The sequence below is a fragment of the Aspergillus fijiensis genome (genome assembly GCF_003184825.1).
Source record: "Aspergillus fijiensis CBS 313.89 unplaced genomic scaffold BO72scaffold_26, whole genome shotgun sequence".
Lineage (NCBI taxonomy): Eukaryota > Fungi > Ascomycota > Eurotiomycetes > Eurotiales > Aspergillaceae > Aspergillus > Aspergillus fijiensis.
Genome location: NW_024469002.1, coordinates 273,458 through 293,274, shown reverse-complemented (window position 1 = coordinate 293,274; position 19,817 = coordinate 273,458). Strand labels below are relative to the sequence as shown.

General features: G+C 54.0%; 8 protein-coding genes across 8 annotated transcripts; 5 read left to right on the top strand and 3 right to left on the bottom strand.

Moving 5' to 3' along the window:
- Positions 1–559: 559 nt before the first annotated feature.
- On the bottom strand, positions 560–3,499 carry BO72DRAFT_122258 (transcription factor domain-containing protein). Its single transcript, XM_040939026.1, has 7 exons — positions 3,323–3,499; positions 3,189–3,264; positions 3,016–3,112; positions 1,968–2,920; positions 1,505–1,915; positions 1,212–1,450; positions 560–1,123 (listed from the first exon to the last, which is right to left on the bottom strand). Exons 1-7 carry the CDS (start codon positions 3,453–3,455, stop codon positions 750–752), a joined length of 2,283 nt encoding a protein of 760 aa, XP_040800869.1. The 5' UTR covers positions 3,456–3,499; the 3' UTR covers positions 560–749.
- A 640-nt stretch (positions 3,500–4,139) lies between these two features.
- Positions 4,140–5,710, bottom strand: BO72DRAFT_510466 (MFS general substrate transporter; the record flags this gene model as incomplete). The annotated part of the gene is made up of 4 exons (XM_040949361.1): positions 4,140–4,288; positions 4,350–5,369; positions 5,442–5,641; positions 5,695–5,710. 4 exons carry the CDS (start codon positions 5,708–5,710, stop codon positions 4,148–4,150), a joined length of 1,377 nt encoding a protein of 458 aa, XP_040800868.1. The 3' UTR covers positions 4,140–4,147.
- Positions 5,711–7,095: 1,385 nt separating this feature from the next.
- Positions 7,096–9,310, top strand: rglB (polysaccharide lyase family 4 protein; the record flags this gene model as incomplete). Its single annotated transcript, XM_040943095.1, has 4 exons — positions 7,096–7,759; positions 7,815–7,906; positions 7,962–7,976; positions 8,026–9,310. The coding sequence occupies 4 exons, from the start codon at positions 7,096–7,098 to the stop codon at positions 9,244–9,246; spliced, it is 1,992 nt and encodes a 663-aa protein (XP_040800867.1). The 3' UTR covers positions 9,247–9,310.
- A 390-nt stretch (positions 9,311–9,700) lies between these two features.
- Positions 9,701–11,620, top strand: BO72DRAFT_448548 (acyl-CoA dehydrogenase family protein). Its single transcript, XM_040944816.1, has 4 exons — positions 9,701–10,421; positions 10,481–10,706; positions 10,754–11,122; positions 11,182–11,620. The coding sequence occupies exons 1-4, from the start codon at positions 9,818–9,820 to the stop codon at positions 11,516–11,518; spliced, it is 1,536 nt and encodes a 511-aa protein (XP_040800866.1). The 5' UTR covers positions 9,701–9,817; the 3' UTR covers positions 11,519–11,620.
- A 101-nt stretch (positions 11,621–11,721) lies between these two features.
- BO72DRAFT_122237 (maleylacetoacetate isomerase) lies at positions 11,722–12,883 on the top strand. The gene has a single exon (XM_040939025.1). It carries the CDS (start codon positions 11,966–11,968, stop codon positions 12,677–12,679), a length of 714 nt encoding a protein of 237 aa, XP_040800865.1. The 5' UTR covers positions 11,722–11,965; the 3' UTR covers positions 12,680–12,883.
- A 164-nt stretch (positions 12,884–13,047) lies between these two features.
- BO72DRAFT_430079 (proteasome inhibitor PI31 family protein) lies at positions 13,048–14,449 on the top strand. The gene is made up of 2 exons (XM_040943094.1): positions 13,048–13,306; positions 13,373–14,449. Exons 1-2 carry the CDS (start codon positions 13,129–13,131, stop codon positions 14,278–14,280), a joined length of 1,086 nt encoding a protein of 361 aa, XP_040800864.1. The 5' UTR covers positions 13,048–13,128; the 3' UTR covers positions 14,281–14,449.
- Positions 14,450–14,836: 387 nt separating this feature from the next.
- On the top strand, positions 14,837–16,979 carry BO72DRAFT_448546 (serine/threonine-protein phosphatase). The gene is made up of 6 exons (XM_040944815.1): positions 14,837–15,370; positions 15,449–15,490; positions 15,608–15,713; positions 15,821–16,354; positions 16,423–16,495; positions 16,560–16,979. Exons 1-6 carry the CDS (start codon positions 15,209–15,211, stop codon positions 16,630–16,632), a joined length of 990 nt encoding a protein of 329 aa, XP_040800863.1. The 5' UTR covers positions 14,837–15,208; the 3' UTR covers positions 16,633–16,979.
- Positions 16,980–17,726: 747 nt separating this feature from the next.
- On the bottom strand, positions 17,727–19,629 carry BO72DRAFT_378881 (cytochrome P450; the record flags this gene model as incomplete). The annotated part of the gene is made up of 4 exons (XM_040941334.1): positions 17,727–18,484; positions 18,581–18,884; positions 18,948–18,988; positions 19,092–19,629. 4 exons carry the CDS (start codon positions 19,627–19,629, stop codon positions 17,727–17,729), a joined length of 1,641 nt encoding a protein of 546 aa, XP_040800862.1.
- Between the last annotated feature and the right edge of the window lie 188 nt (positions 19,630–19,817).

Sequence of the window (19,817 nt, the reverse complement as noted above, 5' to 3'; positions counted from 1 at the left end):
CCCCCACATGCCGTTCCTCAGCAATCCGGGGTTGTCCCACTAGCCCCACAATGACCGGGATAGCAGGCTAGACAACCAGTCCGGAGGAAGTCCGCGCAATAGGAACAGCGAGAGAACCATGCGTGACGTGATGCAACCCCGCATTTATTCCCCAGAACTCTGGACGTGATTAATGCAGGGCATTGACCCCTGCTGGTCGGGGTTTGTGGCAGTATGTGCACAACAAAACACAAGGATAGCCGGCATTTGTGTTCCCCGATTGTTGTATCCTAACCTTTGTAGACTGGTTGAGCACTCCAGGAACAAAGTGCTGACAAGCAACAAGTGACAGACCTTGGCTGTTCTCTTGGTCAAATGAATGAAGCATCATGCCATCCGCACGGACTTGGCTGGCTGAAGCTTGTTGGCAACTTGGGTAGACTTGGGGTTCGGGGCATGGTCCACCGAAAGTAATCCTTCCCTAGCTCAGTCTTCGGCCAGAGAAGTCGGCAAGTAGAAGAGGGGGTGCCCATTTGTGACTGGGGAAGATGTCGTGTCCAGGAAACTCGAGCCTAACTGGTTGTATTGGGCCGTGTGCTTCTCATTGCCAAGGCGGCTAGAGTGAGGTCGGTGAGGAAAACGCATCATGCGGGGTATGTCGCTGCTCTATAATAGCAGGAGTTGAAACACCGCAAAGTAGTAATCCTAGCAAACCTCTGCAAGGTCCAAAAGTAGCATCCAAGCCGACACTCTCCGTCGCCAGAGCCCGCTCAGAATAGATTACTCGGGACACTGTTCAACCACGACATATCCTGAAAGTCCAACAGATCAATGCCATCAAACAAGCCACTATTAAATCCCTCCCCAAGCGACACATCTCCGAAACCATTCGACATGGAAGATCCCGTTTGGACGGCTTGGGCGGGCAGCTCCTGATCCGTTGAACGGCCCTCCGACACAACGCGCTCATACAGTATCTCTAGCGCAGCAACACATCGACGCGCGGAAGTGCTGTAGCTGTGGTATCTGCGAAGGATCTCGAGGGCATGGTCCCAGCTTTCGGTTATGGCGGGCTCAGTGACTTCTTCCAGGATGGCTGGGCAGAGGCGGCCGGCAATTAGAACGGTGGCAGCTGTGTAAACGTCTTTTCCAGTCAGAGTAGAGAACTTGAGAACTCTCTCCAAAGTATCTGCAAAACAAGAAGGAAAATTGGTAAGGGTTCGGATGCTCACAGAGAATGTTATACCACCACGCAGGAAGTGGACCGGCCGATCCGTCGGCGGGAATGTGACCGTGGATCAGGCCAATGACCTCCTGTGCAACTTTGACGCAGATAATAGAGCACTGGAGTGCTATACGCTGAGGGAATGAATCTTGAAGACAAATGAGGGGGTCGGCGACTCCGATGTCGCGGGAGGTACAGTATTTGGACAGAATGGGTCGGAAGAGAAGCATGCGCACATGGAGGAACCTAGCGACTCGAGTTCAACAGATGTCTTTCGCGATCGAAATCGAGAAACCTTACCGTGCTCGTAGTACAACGCTCTGATGGTAGAACATTTTGTCGCCGTAGGCGAGAGAAGCGTCACCTCGCAAGTGCTCTGGTAAGGTTCGTGACCATTTGGTGAGCGCTCGGTCCAATTCGAACATCGTATGACCACCCTCCGTGGTCTGTTTGTTGAAATAAAAATCGTAAACATCTTCCGGGCTTTCATCCGGATTAGGATTGTATAGGCTGAGAAGAATATCATTCAGAATTTCGTAGAGCTCCAAAGACTTGGCATAAAATGCCATCACGGAAGGTCGACCAGCCGGTTGGATTATGTCGGTGCCTGCAGAGGGTATATACTCTTCGTCAACAGTCGCTGGTAGCGGTACGGAGCCACCGGACGCTTTAGCTATCATGGAGGGGCGACCGAAAGTCATGGAAATTACCCTAGAACTCGTCTAGCTTCTGTGAACGGGAAAAGAGGCGGGGCTGTTCTTACCTATCCATCAACACGCATCCGTGCCAGATCTTCCGGGCCAGCTGCTTCTCCTGAGGATTACGTAGACGAGCACTAGTCTGCGGAAGATGTAGTCCCAGACTCTGTGCATTTCGAATGGCCAACCCAGTGACGATCCAGCACTGATGAGCGGAGTCCGTGCTTTGGAGATACTGGGCCATGAGCAGCAAGCACTGAATGAGCTCTGCGGAGCCTGTATTCCACAAATTGAATTGAAGAAGATCTTTGGCGCGAGAGAAAAATGCATCTGCCGACGCCTCCCGCTCTTCGGGTGGAATGAAGTCAGCTAGCTGGCAGGCCAATGCAAAGATCACATTGAAAGTGCACATCAGCATATTCTCGTCCGAGTGAGAAGGCTCTCCAGTCCAGAGCCTTGAGTATTCAGCTCGTAGATTCAGACTATCGATGAGGGGATAGAGAGGAAAGACAAAGGTCCAGTACACCTCCATCAGGCTGTCTGCCGTTTTCCGAGGCGGAAGGACGTAGTTAGGAATTGTAGACGGACGCTGTATGCGCGACTTCAGCCCGGACGAGGATGCCGCTCCGAGGATCGAGTCGGATGTTCCACAATATGGTGACGGGACCCTTTGGTCAATGGCGGTTCTGATTTGTCGGATGAAGCTGGCAGCACTGGAGCTTCCAAAGAAGCCTTGGGCTAGCCGCTCTTCTTCCACCTCGCCCATCATTGCGTTCACGCCATCCGTATGCTGTCTTGGGGTTTGCCGGTTGTCAGGAGTCGTATCCTGGCACACTCTATCCTTGTGCATACAGATCGATGCAGCGTCCGGGGTTTGTTCGCATTGAAGACATGGCGAAAGAGATCTACCCGCGCTATCAGCGACGACTGATGTGGTTGGGAGATGCTGTCGATGACTCGTGGAAGGTGGAGCGACTGCACTCGACGTTGGCGTTTGAAGCGGACTTGGTAATCGAGTCTAAGATTCAGAAGAGTTACTCTGTGAGCCCTTTTATGATAATGTCTTAGGACCCCAGACTCGGAGACGAGATCATTCATGCCAACACGGCTTACCTGCGGAGATCCTGCGCCCAATGATTGAGTACTACCCACCTGTGCCCTCCCGGGGTTTTCGAGAAGCTTTAACCGATTCTCAAGGCCTTTGACATAGCTTTCCAGCTCAATGTCAGCAGATGATGATTCAATTTATGCCTGAGCTACAAGGCAGGATACAAGGCAGGACTGACCTTTGCATAGCTCGCTTCTTGTCTCCAGTGTAAATGCACTTCTCTCGATCTCCTTTCCTTACACATGGTCCACATACTGCACAACACGCGTCAGCTCAACGATTGGTAGGAGTGCAGCTTCGGAGCGAACATACCGGGATGGATGCCGTCACACCGGACCTTCCGGACGCGGCATTCATCGCACGCGACCGTGATCTTGTGACGTTTGTGTGGAGTAGCAGAGAGATCTGCTGAAGACCAGCGCTTCGGAGATGATAGACTAGTCATAGATAGATTAGTAGGAAGGTGTTAGCACATTCGCGTGCTTTGTCTGGGTCTGGCGTGGGGAAAGTTGATGGGAGACGGAAGGGATTCCGGGGAAAGAGGCCACGGGAAAGTGCGGTGCGGGACCTTCGGATCCGATTCCGTGGCTCTCGCCTCGATCGCTCACTTGCGTTGGAACGGCGATTCTACGTGGACGAATGTAAATAGTAGGTAGGTGGTTATATTCAAATATTCCTCTTGCTACCCACTCAGTTTCACTCTGCTTCTATCTTCTACTCGACCCTTCGGTCACTTACTTATAGTAGATGACAACAATTACTTTCCGTAACCAGATTGCCTGGACAGCAGAGTCAGAGATGAGCTTCTCATGCTGTACTTTATTGAAAAAGCCGAGCATAGACATGATCGCATAGCTATCAACCAATTCAAAAACCCTCTTGATAGACTACCTCAGGAGCCTGACAACTTCACTCGACAGCGAGTTCTGTCATACTACTGGCATCATGTCCCCGAGGGCGTTAGCTCGGATGCTATTTCATAGGATTTTGTAAGAATGATAGGCACACTGTTATGCAAGGGTCATAGTTCTGATTGCACGGGACTTCTTACAAGACCGTCGATCTTTCGCAAGCTGTGCGTGCCTTGTGGTCTATTAACCTCCTGTGGTTTGATTCGACGTACCACTCCATCAGCTGTTACTGGTCTGACCGTGTAGCAACAACGTGCACAGCAACAATCGGCAGCATAGCGCATGCTCCAACAATTGCACACATGACCCCAGCCGCACCAGCCAAACCCAATGTCTCGAACATGTCGGGGAAATAGAATGGCCCAATCTAGCCGCAGAGCACTCAAAGTTAGCACGAACCTCAAATTCGACCATGTCTGCGAACTCACAAATCCATAAAGATGGCGAAACACATTGATGCAAACCCCGATATCTGTAGCCACCTCGCGATGGCTATCAATAGCAAAGGAGATCAGGATAGTGGTGATCACCTGGTTACCGAAACTGGCGATTGCCGCACCCACGCATGGAGTCACGTTCCAGGACGTGGCCTTGCTGAGCTGGAACCCCCAGACTAAAAGACCGGCGATGACGGTGCCGAAGCCAACATAGGACAGCCAAAGACGGTCCGCTGGGCGGTGACGACCTGTACGTTTCTGGAGAGCTTGCAAGAAACGGTCGGAAATGGGACCGCTCAGCTGCTCGCCAAGCAGGCAGCCGATGATGATAGCAATGAACTGCAAGCCGATTTGCTGCGAGTCAAAGCCGAATTTCTCCCCAAAGGCAATGGGCATCTCGACAATGAGGGCGATGTTGCCGTAGCAGAAGACTATGGCATGAGCGCAGGCGGGAATGAGGACACGCGGAAGCCGCACGTAGAAGAGCGGCTCGACGAATTCGCGGGCCTTGAGGGGCCGGGCATTAATCCGTCGTGGGATGAATTTCTGGTAGAAGTGGGATCTATAGGGGCCTGCTGCGGAGTTGTGGCTGCTCTCCGGGATGTATAGAGTTTCTTCGCCCAGGGATAGATAGGCGACGAGCTGGCAGAAGTTCATGATGGCAAAGATCCAGTACATCCATTGGTAACCAATGTGTTTCGTCACGAAGCCCATGATGAAGGGTCCTCCTGGCGTCCCGAGGGTGAGCATCAGCGTCCACCACCCCAGCTTCTGGGCTCGCTTTTCAGGTTCACAAAGCTCCGTAATGATACCGCTGCCTATACCCATAGGTGGCGAGATAAAGATCGCTGTTAGGACGCGCGTGGCCATTTGAGTTCCATAGGTTGTGCAGCGAGCTCCACCGATGTTGCATACCATGCTCCCGAGCACCGATAGTATGAACATATGATAGCGGCCGTAGATCGAGGTAAGAGGCTTCCAGAATAGGGGGCAGATCCCTAGAAGCAAGATCTAGGAGAAATGTATGTGAGCTAGGGCTTCCATGCACTTTTCATCACGCAGACTCAAACGAGGCCGACTAACCTGCACCGAAGTCAGATAGCTTGCTTGCGGCACCGTGACGCCGTACACCTCGGCCATGGTGTCGTATGCCGGGATAATGCCTGCGGCCATGAAAGTTGCGACCATTGAATGAAAAGCAACCATCAGAATCTGGGCATTTTTCTTCCACTGTGGCCATTCCTGGGGGTTGCTTGCGGAAACACCTGACCAAGGGTCGCAGACTTGGTCTGGCACTCTAGAGGATACATCTTCGAAATGAGTTGCGGTATTGTACTCGCTTCCTTTGACATCTGAATCAGACGTGTCTGGAGCTGACATCTTGCTTTTATCGTTTTTGAGAATGGGTAACAAGGAATCGTGCGGTATAGCGCCACACCAAGTAAGGAGGCAAAGTATTGCCACCGCTCAAATGAAAAGCACTAATAGCACCAGCACCGTACAAGAGATTATGGCGCGCGGATTGGTAGTTCCACGTCTCTTCTCATCGCGTTGTGCTGGACCCTTTATACCATGTTCCGTCCGCTCTTCTCTGATACCCCATCTACCCCATGGGGAAGGATAGGGTGTAGATTCCCAGCTGGAGCGGGCCTGGATCCGCACTTTGATAGCGCACGGCCGTCAGGTCAGGGTCTCATTGGAACAGCTCAATGATATACATTCTTGGCACTGGAAATGAGAGGAATTGTTTCCGACGAGGCTCAAATCGCGGCCAGAACGTCGCTTACCCGAGGGTATACTCGATACAACTGTAGAAGTATCGGGTCCGCATCCGATACCATCCTTGCCATCCGTCGGACACAATCCACTAAACAACCTTATCCATTCAAGCTCTCAGCGACTATTTGGTAGACGTCGTTCGCTCTCAAGGGATACACAGGGGCACTGTGGTCCAACCGCTCTGGATTTGGAGAACCGCGCCGGTACTGGCGATTTGACTTCCTGCGAACTGGAAGAAAAGTGTCAATCTCAGATGCGATTCCTGGAAGATGGACTTGGAATCTTGTTTGATACCTGTGGATATTGCCACTCCATTGATGTCAACACTCCCTCTAATATCCTGCCAATTCTTCCTTGTGCTTGCCCCCTCTCTCTGTACTCTTTCTCGCATAGTGGCTCGATACGGTCAGGAGAGTGTACTGTATCACAGCTCAAGGTCACGTTTCAAGTCTTGCTTGTGATCCGTTAAACAAGATTAGAGTCAGGATGTAGAGGCTCGAGGGGGAAAGTGAGGATTGCAGAAGAGTTGAAGGTACTGCTGTAACGTTGGATTCCCCGCACCTCGTCCGCACAGCATTGCATGCATTGCGAGGCATAATGTCGGGTGAATGAAGGCCGAAGAAATTTTCCGTGAGAGATTGCATTCTGCTTGGCCTGCGGCTTCCCCCGCATTTTGGACCAGTTTCTCCCCAGATCATAGGCGAAGGCGGGGGACCTTCCGCTTCGATCGTCCCTTGGCATTTCCTGCAATCCAACAACCATCGCTTCGAATCCCACTTAGCAGGTGGACTTGCGCTGCAATTGTTTGTCATGAGTCAGGACAACCGTTCATCCGGGTTGATCTGTGCCCGATGGCCTCCATCATGCCACCGACTATAAAAGCAAGACGATAGACAGTGCGTCATGTCACGATGGGCAGGAACTTTGCAGTCGAGATCCGCCTACAGATTCAGTCACGATGCGCCAAAACATTGCCATTGGCGTGTTGGCGACATGCCTCACCTTAGCCTCTGCAACACTGCGAACCAGCCAGAATGAAAGCACGATCACTGTGGCAAATGACCGCCTGACCGCGGTCTTTGCAACCAACAAAGGCAGAATTGTCGACCTCTCCCTCGATAACCAGGACCTGCTCGGTCCTCAATCAGGGGATACAGGGACCGGTCCCTACCTGGATTGCTATTGCATCCCTTCGGGCTTCTACACACCTGGATCCACAAGCCCCAGCATGGAGGTCGTGGAGGGGACAGATGCTACCGGAACCAAATATGCCGGTGTGGTCATGAACGAGACATACCCTCCGACAGGTCAGCAATTCCAGCAATACTGGTTTCTACGCGATGGTGAGACGGGTCTGCACACTTTCAGTCGGCTCGCCTACTACAACGGGACTACGCCGTTCTTGCGCAACTTGCAAGAGTTCCGGACTCTTTTCCGGCCTAACACGGATTTGTGGACGCACCTGACGTCGAGCGAGGTTCAGACTGCTCCCCTCCCCAGTAAAAAAGCCATCAGCGAAGAAATCGTCGTTCAAGATGCAACTTGGACATTCAACAACACCCCCGACGATGCGTATCATACTCAATTCTCGGAATACTTCACCAAGTATACTTTCTCAAATGGTCAGTGCTGTTATTCCTTCATCTTCCATGTCGCACATGGCTGATAACTCCGAAGATTGGCGCGATAACTCGGTCCACGGTATGTATGCGGATGGAACCACGTCTGATGGCACGACGTACGGAGCGTGGCTGGTGATGAACACAAAGGTGAGGTTCATTTACAACGAGCAGTACACAGGGAACTAACTGTAATACTTGCTAGGATACATACTACGGTGTACGTTAGTGTCATATACAAGCCCCCTCGACTAGGCTGACCATACTAGGGACCCTTGCATTCCGACCTCACCGTTGATGGTATCGTTTACAACTACCTGGTGTCGAATCACCACGGAGAAGGAACCCCCAACATCACCTACGGTTTTGACCGCACTTTCGGTCCTCAGTACTACCACTTCAATGGCGGAAAGGGATCCAGATCGACCTTGGAAGAGCTGAGGTCTGATGCTGAAACATATGCGAACCCTAGCTGGAACGTGAAGTTCTATGATTCTATCGCCAAACACGTGGTAGGGTATGCACCTTCAAGTGTTAGAGGTACAGTGCAGGGACACATCAAGCTTCCCAAAGTAGCAACCCGGCCGATCGCTGTACTCACGGTAGATGGGCAATACTTCCAGGACAACTCAGTTGACCCGTCATCTTACCAATACTGGGCCGAGATTGACAAGAACGGGAAATTCAACATTGACCACGTCAAAGAGGGCAAGTACCGGCTCACTGTGTACGCGGACGGTGTCTTCGGTGATTACGAACGCGATGGCGTGCGAGTACAGGCTGGCAAGACTACGAAAATTCAGGAGACATGGGTTGAGGAATCCGCAGGCACCGAGGTCTGGCGGTTAGGCACTCCCGACAAGTCATCGGGAGAATTCCGCCGCGGCGTTGCTCGAGACGAAACCCATCCACTGCATCCTCCGCAGTATCTGATCTATTGGGCCGCCTATGACTGGCAGGAAGACTTCCCCAACGGAGTCAATTACACGATTGGAAGCAGCGATCCTGCCACAGATTTCAACACAGTGCAGTGGTCCGTGTTTGGTCCGACCCCGAACAATCCCGATGTCGAGTACGACACCACTCACGATTGGACCATCAACTTCAATTTGAATAAGAAGCAGCTGCAGAAGCGCAAGAAGGCGATGTTGACCATCCAGCTTGCGGGCGCGAAGACTGCGTCCGGTAACACTGATGTGTGGAACCCAGCCGAGGAATACAACAATCTCTCGCTGGAGAGTTATATCAACGGCCAGGAGGAGCCCTTGAGCATGGTGATCGGGTTCAATCAGTCCAGTAGCTGCATTGTCCGGTCTGCCGTCAGTTGCTACCAGGTTCGCTCACGGATGGAGTTCCCAGCTGACTGGCTGGTGGTCGGAAATAATGTCTTGACGTTGCATTTGCCGTACAATGCCACGGACACGGAGACGGCGATTTTGCCTGGGACGGTCTATGTGCAGTATGATGCCTTGAGATTGGAGGTGTCATAAGAATGAAGGCATGATCGGTAGCACGCAGAATTAATGGGATGTACTTGTTCTTGCCCCACATTAGGAACCAGAAATCAAGAATTTGCTCAATTTTGGACTTTTGTTGCAGCCTGAGGCATTAGTATCTTTTGCCTCGATAAGGTTCCATATCCCGTTGCACAAGCCATAAATTGAGGACGACATGCTCGGGTAAGACGAGCAACACCATGAACAAACTCTCAGGTACGTCAATGACGAACTGCAATGCTCAGTGCACAGTAGCCTGGAGCAAAACAGACTGAGCTTAGACGGTATGGGCTGATCATTTAATTAAGTTGATGAGTGATCGCCCCTCCATCCCTTCCCAATGCGGCAATAGCCTCGGTTCATGTCCAAACCCGGGGAAACCCTCCAAATAGCCATCAGTAGTAATCTTCGCCCCTTGATTGGCATATAAACTGCTGTATGTCTTCCCCGCAAATTGAGTACTGACATTTCTGAGACCATTTCGACAACCAGGACTCATTCAACTAGACTGCGCCCCTAGTGAGTGCTGTCTGCGCAGTCGATTACCTGCCGAATTCCTCCAGCCATGTCCCAGACCTTTACCCGTGCCGAGGTTGCACAGCACAACACCGAAGACTCGGTCTGGTGCATCATCGATCACCGCGTCTACGACCTCACCGACTTTCTCGATGCTCACCCCGGTGGCAGCGTGGTCCTCAACCAGATCGCCGGCCAAGATGCCACCACGGACTTCTATAACCTCCATCGCCAAGAGGTGTTGGACCGGTACAGCCGTCTGTGCATCGGCACGGTAGCCGGAGAGAGCCCCGAAGTCGTGACCCCCGAGCCGGGCAGTCTCAGCCAGGTTCCCTACGCCGAGCCGCTGTGGCTGCGGCCCGCGTTCAAGAGCCCCTACTACAACGACAGCCACCGGCGACTACAGAAGGCGCTGCGCGAGTTCACGGACCGATACGTCACGCCGGAAGCGCAGGAGAAGGAGAGGGACGGCACCTATATCAGTCAGGAGCTGATCGATCGCATGGCGGAGACCAATATTCTGGCGATGCGGCTGGGGCCGGGTAAGCATTTACATGGACGGAAGTTGCTGGGGGGTGTCGTTGATGGGAAGGAATTCGACTATCTGCACGACTTGGTCGTTTCGCAGGAGCTGGTGAGGGCCAATGCTCGGGGTGAGTTTCTTGGTTTCGACTGTTGCTATTCCAGAATCGACATTTCTAACTATGAGCAGGCTTCCAGGACGGAAATATGGCGGGCATGGCCATCAGTCTGACCGCCGTTCAGCAATGGTTGCGCAATGAACCTCTTCGCCAGCAGATAACAGATGAGGTCTTATCTGGTAAGAAGAAGATGTGTCTTGCCATCACGGAAGCCTTTGCGGGCAGCGATGTGGCTGGTCTACGCACCACGGCTCAGAAGACCCCGGATGGGAAGTTCTACATTGTGAATGGAACCAAGTATGGCCATCAATTATGCACTGGACCCCACGTGCTGACTCCTGCAGGAAATGGATCACGAACGGCATGTTCTCTGACTACTTCGTTACCGGCTGCCGGACAGAGAAAGGCTTCTCGGTGCTCCTGATCCCTCGCGGGGAAGGTGTCGAGACGAAGCAGATCAAGACCTCCTACTCCACCGCTGCCGCAACGGCGTTTGTGCAATTCGAGAATGTCAAGGTGCCGGTCGACAATCTCCTGGGTGAAGAGCATAAGGGTTTCATTGTCATCATGAGCAACTTCAATCACGAGCGCTTCATGATGGCCAGCAGCGTCATTCGCATGTGTGCCACCATTGTCGAGGAGTGTCTGAAATGGTGCAACCAGCGCATCGTCTTTGGGAAGAAGCTGATCGAGCAGCCAGTTATGCGGCAAAAGTAAATCCACCACTTAGAGATCCTCCCCCGTTGATTGTCGCTAATGTCTGGGACTACAGGCTCGCTCGGATGATCTCCCTCTGCGAATCCAACCAAGCTTGGCTCGAGTCCATCGCGTACCAAATGTGCAACATGAGCTATGCAGAGCAATCGGCTCACCTAGGCGGTCCCATCGGCCTGCTCAAATCCCACGCCACACGCTCAGCTCAGGAGATCGCCGAACAAGCTACCAACATCTTCGGAGGCCGGGGTCTAACGCAGACCGGAATGGGCAGGGTGATTGAGATGTTTCATCGGACGTACAAGTTCGATGCTATTTTGGGTGGCACGGAGGAGATTTTGGCGGATCTTGGTGTACGCCAAGCGATGAAGAAGTTCCCAAAAGCCATGCTATAACCTCGTCTCGGTTGCAAGAATTAACACTGAATGCAGGCATTCATACAATTATCCGCAGGACCAATCGTAGCCAACCCAGTCTGCTCATAGTCACTTACTGCACATGTACTATTCTTAGATATATGATAGTCATCAAGAACATGTTTCACCATCCACTTAGTCGCTCTTCGGAGATTACACCCATCTCAAATGACTAGCATTCTCACTTGACGCTAAAGTGCTTGAGATTAGCAAGCACCAGGATCAAAGCCTAGTGCTTATCAGGGCTATCTCGACTGGGACAAGCTCATCAACGATGACGAGGCCCCTGAGCTCCCAGATACTACAAATGAGAGTCGACCTCCCACTAAGATTCCAACCACCTTCCTCATCGACCTCATCCACAACCCAACTAAAACTACTCGCCTCTTACGTACCAAAAGTCCACCCCACCACCTACCCTCTACAATGACTCCCCCACCCCCCACCTCAAAAACCTACACCCTCTACACCTACTACCAATCCACCTGCGCCAACCGCGTCGTAATCGCACTCCACCACAAATCCCTCCCCTTCACGCACCACTACATCGACCTGCGCGCGGCCGAGCACGAGACCGCCGCCTTCGCCGCCCTCAACCCCAGCCGCAGCCTGCCCGTACTAGTCATCACCGACGCGACAACAGGCACCGAGACGATCCTCACGCAATCCGTGGCCATCCTCGAATACCTCGAAGAAGCGCACCCGGACCGACCCGCGCTCCTGCCACCGCTCGACGCAGCGCCGCTCCACCGCGCCCGCGTCCGCGAGCTCGTCAACCTCATCACCAACGACATCCAGCCGCTCTCGAACGGGCGGATCGCGCGCCGCGTGCGGCAGATCCGCGACGAGGTGCAGGATCAGCTGAGCTTTGTGCAGGAGGTGAACCTCGCCGGGTTGACGGCGTACGAGCGGTTGTTGGAGCGGTACGGCGCGGACAGCACGTACTCCGTCGGCGACGCGGTGACCCTCGCGGATGTCTGTTTGGTGCCGGCGGTGGAGATGGCGGTGGCGTATCGCACGGATTTGACTGCCTTGGTCAGGGTCCGGGCCGTCGTGGAGAGGTTGAAGGCTTTGGAGGCGTTTCGCAGGGGCGATTGGAGGAGGCAGGGGGATACGCCGGGTGAAGTTAGAGTTGAGTAAGTTGTCACTGAACTGAGTTCGAAGTGTGTGGTATACTATAGGTTACAAAGCAGCTGGTGGTCGTGAGAGCCGCTGCGTTACGGGATATATATGTAGCATAGAAAGCACAGGTGAGATAAGGCATTATAATACCGGTAACCATCACTCAAGAATCTGTATTAGATTAAATACTCCAAAGAGAAAGAAAACATAAATCACTTTTGAACTATAAGCTACTTCGTAGTATTCACCCTGCGCAATTCCCGCGGTTCCAGTCCGTTGTGCTGTCCAAAGCTCAGCTCCAAGTGACTAACCCAATGCGGTCGGCCAGGCAGCGATAGGCGGCGTAATGTAAGCTCATCCCAGCCGATAAGAACATCGCGGACAATTTACGCCACCGTCACTTGGACCTTACTTACCCCATCTACTCATATCTGAACCGACCCCACAATCTCAGCATACACACCATTATGGCAGATGCCTTGAGTCCGGATCATGTCCTGGAGCTTGCTGCGACGGCCATCCGTCAGGATGAAGGCGCGTCGCCCAACTTGAAAACCCCCTACGAGGCTGTCGCTGTGATCGGCCATGCCTGTATGACAGCCGTGGGCTTTCGACTCGTCGGTCTGGGAGAGGACCACAATCTTGGTACGCGATACCTGCGCGATTCTCTGTCCCTACAGGCATATTTACTAATCTCATGGGCACCTACAGAAAGCTCGTCCGACAGCCCGCGTCTACCGGCCGAATGGAACGCGAGCACCAGCTTCGCCTTTCGCTACGCTCACTCCCAGTCCTCCATGCAATACCTGCTCAAAATCAGTCGACTGGGCAGCAAAGCTGTGGTGCTCGCGCTGGCCCTGGGCGACGACAAGACGACCTCGTTCGACCTCCCCGTCCAAGACTACATTTCCGAATCCGCGCTCCCCTTGTCCTCCTCCGCCGATCTCCCCAGCGCCCTCAGAGAAACATTCATCTCGCCCCCGCGGGTCCAAGATCTGATCAACCTGTTCAAGATCAACGTCATCCAGAAACTCGCTCCGGGGCTGTACAAAGAAGGATACGAGGATACAGGCCGCCCGTTGCGGGAGGTGCAACAGGAGCGGCCACCGCGACACGACCCCCTCCGAGACGATTCTCTCCCCCAACCTGCTCGCCCTTATCCGTTCGATGACCCTCTAGCCGTGCCTCCCCGCCGACCGGTCCCAGCCGGCGACTTCCCTCCCCCAGGCTTCGAAGACGAGTTCGAGATCCAGAGACCCCCTCGGGGTTATCCGGGGATGGGCGGTCGGAACCCACTGAGCATCGGCGACCGTGATCTATACCCAGCAGGTCTGGGTCCCCATGATCCGATTTATGGTGGCGTTGGCCCGGGGCTTGGGGGCGGCGGCGGGGGTGGGGGTGGGATGCATCCGACCTTCGATGATCCCCTTTTTGCAGGCCGGCGAGGTGGAGGAGGCAGAGGAGGATATGATCCCCAAGCGCCTCCAGGAGCACGATATGATCCTGTTGGACCTGGAGACGGAGCACCATTTGGTCAGGGGGGGCGGGGACCATCCTTTGGCGGACGCGGAGGAGGAGGATTCGGCGGGTTTGGCGGGTTTGGCGGTGACATCATCTAAACCACACTTCGGCCCAAAATTATTGGAGGGGGGGACATGTAGTATGACTTAATGACGAAAATGCTCCACGGGAATGACTGGCTGGCTGGCCATTATGAGGATGAATGACTGCAATCTTGTACTTAACTTGTAAATTGTGCAATTGATCATTGATGGAATGAGCAAGACGGCTGTAGTACTCTGTGTTTGCGCTGCTGTGATTGTCTTTGTCTGTTGGAGTTGTCGTAATTGTTGTGTTGTAAATGTCGGTATTGTAATTAGATTCTCCGCCCGTGCCACACTCACCACCACAACCACCACAACCGAGAGAATCCCAAGTGTGGCGCAGGAAGGAAAATTCCTGGGGCAGAAAGCAGGAAAGGTGGGCGGTGTGGCGCACGCACGGGCGGCGGCCACTGCAGATATGACTGACTGACTATTGAACTGCTAAACTGCTAAACTGCTGCTGCTGCTGCTGCTGCTCTGCTCTGCTCTGCTCTGCTGCTCTGATGCCCGTCCACCCTGGCAGATTGCTAACCTGCTAACCTGCTAAACCCATCCACCTCATCTCACACCTCTCCACCACCTCCTTCTAGCCAGCTCCCTTTCCCCCCCCCCCTCCCCACCCACCACCAGTCTTCCCATCCCAATCAACTCTTCAACTTCAAATCCCCTTTCATCCTTATTGCTATCGCCTAGTCATTCTAGCGACAGCCTTTTGTGTCGCTTTCCTCCTCGTTCTCCCCCTCCTATTGCCCCAAATTAGGTCTCGTCTCGTTTCGCCCCGGGCGTCTTGCTTCCCCCCTCTCATCCACCCCCAAAGAAAAGAATCCCGCCTTACCTCACCTCACGAGACCTTTCTCCCTTCACACCCCCACCGCCCTTCGCCGCTTGTTCTCGCCCGAATCTCGCTCCCTACCACCTGCAACTCCCCTCGGTGGTCTTCCCAATGGATAACAACATGGAAATCGATACTGCGCGGTCGCCCGAACCTCACCACCTCTCCCCGACGACCGACCCGGGTTCCATACCCACCCTCGACGGATGGATCGAGAGCTTGATGACCTGCAAGCAACTGGCAGAGGAAGATGTTCGGAGACTGTGTGATCGGGTGTGTCTTTCTGTCGATTGGATATTCCGGCTGTTGTCGACCAGCTCCTAATCATGGTTTTGTTTTTTCCCCACCTAGGCGCGAGAGGTACTGCAAGACGAGTCCAACGTTCAGCCCGTGGTATGTGTCCTTTGATTATGATGATGTTTACCATAATTCTCCTGGTTGGCCCTGTCCACCTACGAGAGTTCAGCTGTCGCGACCGATCGGGCTGACCGGAAACCTGCCTCTCCGCAGAAATGCCCAGTGACTGTGTGCGGTGATATCCACGGCCAGTTCCACGATCTGATGGAGCTCTTCCGCATCGGTGGTCCCAACCCCGACACGAACTACCTCTTCATGGGTAAGTGGAGGCATGCGGCAATCCCTCATCCCGGGGATTGCCTACCCCTGTGTGCGTGTGTGTATGTGTGTCTCCGACTAACGCGCGTGTCCGACCTCCCCGTGTAGGTGACTACGTCGACCGTGGTTACTACTCCGTAGAGACCGTCACACTTCTTGTTTGCTTGAAGATCCGCTACCCGCAGCGTATCACCATCCTGCGAGGAAACCACGAGTCCCGCCAGATCACGCAAGTCTACGGGTTCTACGACGAGTGCCTGCGCAAATACGGCAACGCCAACGTGTGGAAATACTTCACCGACCTTTTCGACTATCTCCCCCTCACCGCACTCATCGAGAACCAGATTTTCTGCCTGCACGGCGGTCTGAGTCCGTCAATCGACACGCTCGACAACATCCGCTCCCTGGACCGCATCCAGGAGGTGCCGCACGAAGGCCCCATGTGTGATCTGCTGTGGAGTGACCCCGACGATCGATGCGGCTGGGGGATCTCCCCCCGTGGAGCGGGTTATACATTCGGACAGGATATCTCGGAGGCGTTCAATCACAACAACGGCTTGACTCTGGTTGCACGGGCGCACCAGCTGGTAATGGAGGGCTACAACTGGTCGCAGGATAGAAACGTGGTCACGATCTTCTCAGGTATTGCTGTCTGCCCGGCTGGGGTATCGGCATGGATGACGCGGCTAACTTTGGCTTTCTTCCTGCAGCTCCTAATTACTGCTACCGTTGCGGCAACCAAGCCGCAATCATGGAGATTGATGAGCACCTTAAGTATACGTTGTATGTGCTTTCGGGTTGATTCCCCGCCTGCTGCAAGTTGACCGCGCTAACACTGGCCCTCTAGCTTACAATTCGATCCCTGCCCGCGCGCAGGAGAGCCCATGGTCTCGAGGCGCACCCCGGATTACTTCCTGTAATCGGTTTCTTCGTTGTGATAGACATTTTTCCTTTCCACCTCCCCGCTGGCAAAGTTGAGGCTCTTCTTTCGTCGACTTCCTTCGAGAGGACCCCGGGGAGGATCATTCAAATCAAGGGATACAACAGCAGGGACCCGCGGTCTGGCTACACCGTTTGAAGTAATTGTATGTCCGTATTTTCTGGCCCGTGTTGATACCAAATTCATGAAAATAAAAAGACCGTGTTGAAGTCGGTTCTGCTGTTGCTGTTGTCGAGTTTTTAGTCTACTGGTTGGGGATATTATGTGAGTCGTCGATGGGATCGTGGATCCATGTAGGCTTGGAGTAGGTAGGATACAGTCGACTTCTTCTACCACGGCGGCTGCGGTCACAGAAGTTCCGTCCTTTTTTTTTTTTTTTTTTTTTTTTTTTGGGTGTAGGATGCTCTGTAGGACCGTAGAGATATTTACGCAGTAATCTCCCCGATGGCTACAGCGGAAAGTGTAATGCCATACGCTTCGGGCTTCTTGGACCCCCATCATGGACCCCTCCCGCTAGTCAGGTCCTCTGGACTGTGCTGCACATATTCAGCATATCACATATGATCATGACTTTGGGCTAATAAGGTAGTTCCAGGACAAGTTCCAACTTCAAGCTGGAGGTTATGCTACTACAGTGCATGTTACTACACTAGTTACTAACTAAAGAACCGAATGAAGGTCTGAAATGACTAAGCAAGCATTGTCCAATCTGGCAACTACTAAGTCAGGTTCAAAGTACCTTAAAATGGACGGACTCGGCTCGATCACCCCGTGACAGCACCCGTGACAGTACCTCCACCTACTGTAATGATGAAGACGAGCCCACTGCAGTCCCCCTGACTGTCAACCCGACTCCCTCACAATGAACAACACCAGAGCTTAAGATCCGATCAAGCTACTACATGAAATATGACTTAACTAACCACTGCGTATTGTAGCTAACCCTCTAGCACAATCGAGCCATAGTTGAGAGCTCGATCACCGACCTCTCAAGGACCGCATCGCCCTCCACCCCTCCACCCCTCCGCTTCACACCAGATACCGTCCATTCGTTGCGTCCTCCCATTTCCCTAATCAACCCACTACCACCCCGTCCAGATCGACCTTGACATCGCGAATCACGAAGCCGACCCTTTTCGCCTCCTCCCATTCCTGCCGCATCCTCTCCGCCCTAGCGGCGGAGCGCGGCACGAAGCGCACCCGAAAGGGCTTGGGCACGGTATTGGCCCCGTCCTCAAAGCCATCATCAGACACATCGACGGGGAGGGGATGGCGGCCGGCCTCGTCGCGCGCGGGAAGGATGTCAAAGAGCCACACCAGCTTGGCCAGGACGATGAATAGGCTGTTCTCCGCCACATGGAGGCCGGGACAGATGCGCCGCCCTGCGCCGAAGTTGAGGTGGGATTTGTCTTTCGCTTTGTCCGAAGCAGAGGGGTAGGACGACGAAGGCGCCCACGAGGAGCTTTTCAGGTAGCGCGCGGGCTGGAATTCATGGGGGTCCGGGTAGGAGGCGGGATCGTGGTGGATCGCCGGCTGGTTGATCACCACGAAGCAGCCCGCGGGGATGCGCGCCTGCTTGTATTGCACCTCGGCGGTGGTGTAGTGGGCGGTGCCGAACCGGGTGAGAGGCCGGATACGCGCGACCTCGTGGATACAGGCGTGGATGAAGGGCAGTCGGTCGATGTCGTCGAAGGAGGGCGACCGCGTGTCACCCCCGACCACGCGCGAGACTTCGGCGTGGGCTTGGTGGAGAACCGCTGGGTTGGCGGCCAGGTACAGAATGGCTATATTGAGGGCCGAGGCGGAGGTATCCGAACCTGCCTCAATCAGGGCTATTGATTCCGCAAGAAAAGGTTGCTGCGTGTTAGTTTTTGGTGTGCGTAATTGGGCGAGAGGGGGAGGAGCAGCCTGCCCCGGGCCAGACTTACTGCCCGCCAAAAACGCAGCTTGGCTCTCGTCAATCCCATAGCGTTGGGTCTCCGTTTCCATGAAGTGCTTGGCGAAGCATGTTGGCGCGCTGCCCTCGAGGACCTTCTGCCGCAGCTCCTGCCACAGCCCCATCCAGAGGGAATGCTGGCGCTCGTGGAACTTCAGGGCTCGGGCCCGCCACCACTGCAACCACGTGGGCAAGCGGTCCAATTGCGGGATGAGGTCGGTGATGAACGCCCCCGGCGCGGTTGCTTGCGAGAAGTCTTCCATGATCTTATCGACCCGGTGGCAGATCGGGTCGTCCTAACGCAAGAACACCTGTCAGTGGACAACCATATCCTCATGGGGTCCGGTGTAATCACCAACCATTGACGCCACTCGTCGACCATACGTCGAGGTTAAAATGACTGAAGCATGAATAAACAGTCAGCCCGGGGACTTTCGTCCCCACGACCCCACCCCCGGGAAGGAGTGGTGATATGGTAATGGTGACGGGTACCTTATACTCACCTGAGAGGGACATTCGATGGGCTTGCTCTTTGCAGACGACTTCCTCCCCTCCGCTCTGCAGCAGGTCGCTTACCAGCTGTGTGGCTTCGAATTCCTGACTGGGCCGGAAACTCCGCGCTACGTTCGGGTGCAAGAGCTGGTGCAGGATGGTGCGCAGCCGCCGCCAGTGCGTGTTGTAGGGCATGATGGCGATGCGCCCACCCGAGACAATCGGCGTGGCACCGCGCCACGGGCCCTTGGACGAGGTTTTGGCGGACTGTCGATCGAAGATCTCGCGCACCGCCTCCCGGCTGTTCACGTACACGAAGTCCTCGAAGCCGAACCGGATATGGAAGAGCTCTCCCTGCGTCAGGCCCAGCTCCTCGAGTCGCCGCCCGGGGTTGGGGCCGAGCTGGCTTTTGGCACCGAAGATGGGGTGGCCAAGTGGCTGAGGGATTCCCGACTGACGCCACCGTCCCCTCGCTTGGATAGAAGACCAGATCCAGCGGGCCAGGAAAATGCTTCCGGCAAACAGGAAGGTGAGAAAGATATTGCTCATGGTGTTCTTTTTCTCTATGCTATTCTTATTCTTATCTTGGTATGGACGGGGGAGGAGACGGTAAGCTTGAGTGCAGCGTTGTTGCTTTTGTTATGTCTTTTCGTCCGTCGTAGGGATTGATTGTGATGGGCAGGACAGGTTTAGGTCGGTGTCAAATCTTTTCCTTTTGGATTTCTCTTTTATTTCAT